Below are 5972 nucleotides of genomic sequence, written 5' to 3'. Positions count from 1 at the left end.
CTGGTGGCTGAGGTATTTATAATTCCTGGTGCACTGTGGTGTCTTTCTGCATTTAAAAGCCCTAGATGTATTGTGTCAATCAAATGCTGTAGGAGGTCCCAGACTGTTCGGTACTTAAACTAATGTTCCCAAGTCAGGCAATGAGCCAGGGACCAGGCACTTTACTTCCAGAAGCACCAGATGTGGGTAGGGACAAGGGTACTTTTTTCTCCTCCACATCACTCAAGACTTTGGGGTGTCGGACGGCTGGAAACGGTTTAATTTCTCAGGATTATTGGATGCCATGTGTGAAAAATCATGGAGTATGTCTTGGTAGGTCTCGTCACCTGGCTGTCCATATAGTCCTTCAGATTCATGCATCTCCTCATTCATTCTTGCCCCTCGCAACAGTGTTACAATGTCAGTATTTGCAGCTTCAACTGCAATAGTCAAGGGGTCTTTTCCTTCTTCATCCATGGCGTGCTGATTTGCCCAACGCTTCAGAAATAAGCAGACTTGCCCAGTGTGCCCTAAAACAGTTGCATGATGCAGGGGTCCTCTGCCACACAGATCCATGTGATTAACATTGGCGCCATTCTGCAGCAGGAACTCACAGGCGGCCAAAAACCCCCCATGCACAGCCTGAATGAGTGGTGTTGCGTTGTTTTCCTCTGCATTCACCCAGTTAACATCTGCGCCATGTGCTAATGCTTCTGCCATATCAGGAAGGCTTTCCTCATACGCAGCTCGATAAAGGTGCAGCCCTGGATGAAACTTTTCCGAATCCTGAAATACTGAAGAATCTCGCTTCTCGACCTCTAGGACTGGTTCATACAAACTGTTTGAGGAGACAGTAGATGCAAGAAGTTCTCTCATGCCATCTGAACTGAAGTGGTTTCCACTGTTGTTGCTTTCCACTGAACTTCTGGAAGATGTTGAGAAGTGATCCTGTGATGCCAGTGACTCCTCAGAACTACTGGGGTCTTCGTTCTTGCACTGAGAATAAGGCCTTTTCTGTCCATCAAGAGGGTGTGAAGCAACGCAGTCCTGATTCACAAACCTCTTTTCCACGTACTTTGCTCTGATATATTCCTCCTTTTCCAGTCTTGGACTTTCCTTGTCTGGCTTCTTCACTCCAAGGGTTTTCAATTTAGCTTCATATATTTGATTAATAACTTGATTTCCCAGTTCAAGCATCAGCATTAGTAATTCAGGCTCCCATGTATCTAAAGTTAATGACCTTACTTTTGAAAAGTGCACACCAAGACTCCTGTGAATCCCAGCACACTCAATGCACAGGATGATTCCAAGGTTGATGCTGGCCCACTGCGGATCCGCCAGACCACAATCGCAGCAGACAGAGTTTCCAGCAATACACTGAATCAGCTGTAATGCACTTTCACCTTCAAATAATTCCTCTTTCACCTCGCTGCCAGAGTCCAGACTTCCTGTGGAAGGTGAAGATGTCTTCTCCAGCTTCTCCGTTTCATCACTCTTTTCACTATATGCTGTAGCAATACTTGCACCGTCAAATAATTCCTCTTTCACCTCGCTGCCAGAGGCCAGACTTCCTGTGGAAGGTGAAGATGTCTTATCCAGCTTCTCCGTCTCATCACTCTTTTCACTATATGCTGTAGCAATACTTGCACCTTCAAATAATTCCTCTTTCACCTCGCTGCCTGAGTCCAGACTTCCTGTGGAAGGTGAAGATGTCTTATCCAGCTTCTCTGTCTCATCACTCTTTTCACTATATGCTGTAGCAATACTTGCACCTTCAAATAATTCCTCTTTCACCTCGCTGCATGAGTCCAGACTTCCTGTGGAAGGAGAAGATGTCTTATCCAGCTTCTCCGTCCCATCACTCTTTTCACTATATGCTGTAGCAATACTTGCACCTTCAAATAATTCCTCTTTCACCTCGCTGCCTGAGTCCAGACTTCCTGTGGAAGGTGAAGATGTCTTATCCAGCTTCTCTGTCTCATCACTCTTTTCACTATATGCTGTAGCAATACTTGCACCTTCAAATAATTCCTCTTTCACCTCGCTGCCAGAGTCCAGACTTCCTGTGGAAGGTGAAGATGTCTTCTCCAGCTTCTCCGTTTCGACACTCTTTTCACTATAGGCTGTAGCAATACTTGCACCTTCAAATAATTCCTCTTTCACCTCGCTGCCTGAGTCCAGACTTCCTGTGGAAGGTGAAGATGTCTTATCCAGCTTCTCCGTCTCATCACTCTTTTCACTATATGCTGTAGCAATACTTGCACCTTCAAATAATTCCTCTTTCACCTCGCTGCCTGAGTCCAGACTTCCTGTGGAAGGTGAAGATGTCTTATCCAGCTTCTCCGTCTCATCACTCTTTTCACTATATGCTGTAGCAATACTTGCACCTTCAAATAATTCCTCTTTCACCTCGCTGCCTGAGTCCAGACTTCCTGTGGAAGGTGAAGATGTCTTATCCAGCTTCTCCGTCTCATCACTCTTTTCACTATATGCTGTAGCAATACTTGCACCTTCAAATAATTTCTCTTTCACCTCGCTGCCAGAGTCCAGACTTTCTGTGGAAGGTGAAGATGTCTTATCCCGCATCTCCTCATTCATTCTTTCCCCTCGCAACAGTGTTACAATGTCAGTATTTGCAGCTTCAACTGCAATAGTCAAGGGGTCTTTTCCTTCTTCATCTATGGCGTGCTGATTTGCCCAACGCTTCAGAAATAAGCAGACTTGCCCAGTGTGCCCTAAAACAGTTGCATGATGCAGGGGTCCTCTGCCACACAGATCCATGTGATTAACATTGGCGCCATTCTGCAGCAGGAACTCACAGGCGACCAAAAAACCCCCATGCACAGCCTGAATGAGTGGTGTTGCGTTGTTTTCCTCTGCATTCACCCAGTTAACATCTGCGCCATGTGCTAATGCTTCTGCCATATCAGGAAGGCTTTCCTCATACGCAGCTCGATAAAGGTGCAGCCCTGGATGAAACTTTTCCGAATCCTGAAATACTGAAGAATCTCGCTTCTCGACCTCTAGGACTGGTTCATACAAACTGTTTGAGGAGACAGTAGATGCAAGAAGTTCTCGCCTGCCATCTGAACTGAAGTGGATTCCACTGTTGTTGCTTTCCACTGAACTTCTGGAAGATGTTGAGAAGTGACCCTGTGATGCCAGTGACTCCTCAGAACTTTTGGGGTCTTCATTCTTGCACTGAGAATAAGGCCTTTTCTGTCCATCAAGAAGGTGTGAAGCAACGCAGTCCTGATTCACAAACCTCTTTTCCACGTACTTTGCTGTGATATATTCCTCCTTTTCCAGTCTTGGACTTTCCTTGTCTGGCTTCTTCACTCCAAGGGTTTTCAATTTAGCTTCATATATTTGATTAATAACTTGATTTCCCAGTTCAAGCATCAGCATTAGTAATTCAGGCTCCCATGTATCTAAAGTTAATGACCTTACTTTTGAAAAGTGCACACCAAGACTCCTGTGAATCCCAGCACACTCAATGCACAGGATGATTCCAAGGTTGATGCTGGCCCACTGCGGATCCGCCAGACCACAATCGCAGCAGACAGAGTTTCCAGCAATATACTGAATCAGCTGTAATGCACTTTCACCTTCAAATAATTCCTCTTTCACCTCGCTGCCAGAGTCCAGACTTCCTGTGGAAGGTGAAGATGTCTTATCCAGCCTCTCCGTCTCATCACTCTTTTCACTATATGCTGTAGCAATACTTGCACCGTCAAATAATTCCTCTTTCACCTCGCTGCCAGAGGCCAGACTTCCTGTGGAAGGTGAAGATGTCTTATCCAGCTTCTCCGTCTCATCACTCTTTTCACTATATGCTGTAGCAATACTTGCACCTTCAAATAATTCCTCTTTCACCTCGCTGCCTGAGTCCAGACTTCCTGTGGAAGGTGAAGATGTCTTATCCAGCTTCTCTGTCTCATCACTCTTTTCACTATATGCTGTAGCAATACTTGCACCTTCAAATAATTCCTCTTTCACCTCGCTGCCTGAGTCCAGACTTCCTGTGGAAGGTGAAGATGTCTTATCCAGCTTCTCCGTCTCATCACTCTTTTCACTATATGCTGTAGCAATACTTGCACCTTCAAATAATTCCTCTTTCACCTCGCTGCCTGAGTCCAGACTTCCTGTGGAAGGTGAAGATGTCTTATCCAGCTTCTCTGTCTCATCACTCTTTTCACTATATGCTGTAGCAATACTTGCACCTTCAAATAATTCCTCTTTCAACTCGCTGCCAGAGTCCAGACTTCCTGTGGAAGGTGAAGATGTCTTATCCAGCTTCTCCGTTTCATCACTCTTTTCACTATAGGCTGTAGCAATACTTGCACCTTCAAATAATTCCTCTTTCACCTCGCTGCCTGAGTCCAGACTTCCTGTGGAAGGTGAAGATGTCTTATCCAGCTTCTCCGTCTCATCACTCTTTTCACTATATGCTGTAGCAATACTTGCACCTTCAAATAATTCCTCTTTCACCTCACTGCCTGAGTCCAGACTTCCTGTGGAAGGTGAAGATGTCTTATCCAGCTTCTCTGTCTCATCACTCTTTTCACTATATGCTGTAGCAATACTTGCACCTTCAAATATTTCCTCTTTCACCTCGCTGCCAGAGTACAGACTTCCTGTGGAAGGTGAAGATGTCTTATCCAGCTTCTCCGTCTCATCACTCTTTTCACTATATGCTGTAGCAATACTTGTTTGGACAGCTTTAACCCATGCCTGTCTCAGCTTTTCTGAGTCTGCCTGTAGAATACAGCTCTTTGTTGGTGAGACTACTTCAAAGCAGAAACGTCTTGCTATGTCTTCACGGTGTTTAACTGTGCAGAGCCGTAAATCTTCGACAACCACTGTGGGGCTATCCTTCATTTTTTTTTGATATGCCAGTTGGTTATTTTGTATTGAGAACCAGGGCCTGTTCCAAGTTTTAAAGGTATTACTGGTCCTTTTAAAGAGATATCCTTCCATTACAATGCCATTAGTCTCATCAACATTGTCTTCAAGTCTGAGATCATCATCGGTGAAATCCTTTTGCTGAATAGTGGAGTGCTTTTGTTCCATGTCCCTCTTCTCTTTTGCTGCATTCACAACAAGCCGATCCAACTGTGAACCAAGCTCTTTCATGACAGGTTCAAGTTCACTGAAGAGATCGAAGCCCAGGTGGAAGAAGCCTAGATGTGCGTACATGAAGGATAACATCGATTTTAAAATTTCAGACCTCTGCTTTGACTGAAGAGCATTGATTTGGAGGACGTTGTCCAAAGCTATGTGCCGGAAGCGTTTTCGTTTTGCGATTAAGATGTTTGTTGCTTCCTCCACCTCGTGCAGTTTTGTTCTTTTAACTCGGGCATTTTTAACTAGTGCGTTTTCTTTTTCTTCACTGACCTTATCAAACTGCTTCTTTGCATCTTTGAATTTTCGAAGATCATCCTTAATAAATATCTGGAGCTGTGTTTTGATGGATCTCTGAGCTTGGTCAAACAGGATTGTGTGATAATTGATCACTTCTTGGAGGCCGTCTGAAAACTTTGTCAAGCTAGACTCAATCAGCACATCCTTGCTTCTATACTGTGCGAGGTCCCGAATGCCATTCATAAATTGCTTGTTGGCAGCACAAAAGGCCTTGCCAGCGTCAATCATGCCAATACATAACTGAACAAGCTTATCAAGTTTCACTTCCAGTTCCGTCACCTCACCTTCAACTTCCTTCAAAGCGGCTCTGAAACGGGGAGAGTCCTTCAAGCACTCCTCCTCGAGATCAAAGGTCACCTTCATGCTGTCACCCCTACGGGTGATCAAGGTGAGGGCAGGAATAAGGAGGCAGCAGCAAGATACGGGGATCTGAGCACAGCAGTTAAAGTCTGTCACACTTTAGCCTGTCTCACCGCTGCCCAGCTCTCGGCGCTTCCTCCACTTCTGAACACTGTCCCTGCTGGCAGACACTCCAGACTCCCGGACACGCACATAGACATAGACAACGG

General features: G+C 45.2%; 1 protein-coding gene across 1 annotated transcript; it reads right to left on the bottom strand.

The window, feature by feature from the left end:
* Nucleotides 1-222: 222 nt before the first annotated feature.
* LOC147748584 (arf-GAP with coiled-coil, ANK repeat and PH domain-containing protein 2-like) lies at nt 223-5766 on the bottom strand. Its single transcript, XM_086936459.1, has 2 exons — nt 4594-5766; nt 223-1404 (listed from the first exon to the last, which is right to left on the bottom strand). Exons 1-2 carry the CDS (start codon nt 5764-5766, stop codon nt 223-225), a joined length of 2355 nt encoding a protein of 784 aa, XP_086792585.1.
* Between the last annotated feature and the right edge of the window lie 206 nt (nt 5767-5972).

The sequence above is a fragment of the Lissotriton vulgaris genome, chromosome 1_1 (genome assembly GCF_964263255.1).
Source record: "Lissotriton vulgaris chromosome 1_1, aLisVul1.2, whole genome shotgun sequence".
Classification (NCBI taxonomy): domain Eukaryota; kingdom Metazoa; phylum Chordata; class Amphibia; order Caudata; family Salamandridae; genus Lissotriton; species Lissotriton vulgaris.
The sequence above is the reverse complement of the archived record's forward strand: the minus strand, read 5'-3'. Positions and strand labels throughout refer to the sequence as shown.

Bases quoted from the DNA above. Each gene is read 5' to 3' on its own strand.
- LOC147748584 (XM_086936459.1), bottom strand. From the start codon at position 5,766: ATGAAGGTGACCTTTGATCTCGAGGAGGAGTGCTTGAAGGACTCTCCC. The intron at 1,405-4,593 runs GTGAAAGAGGAA...TCTGGCAGCGAG, and splicing joins GTCTGTACTCTGGCAGCGAG to GTGAAAGAGGAATTATTTGA.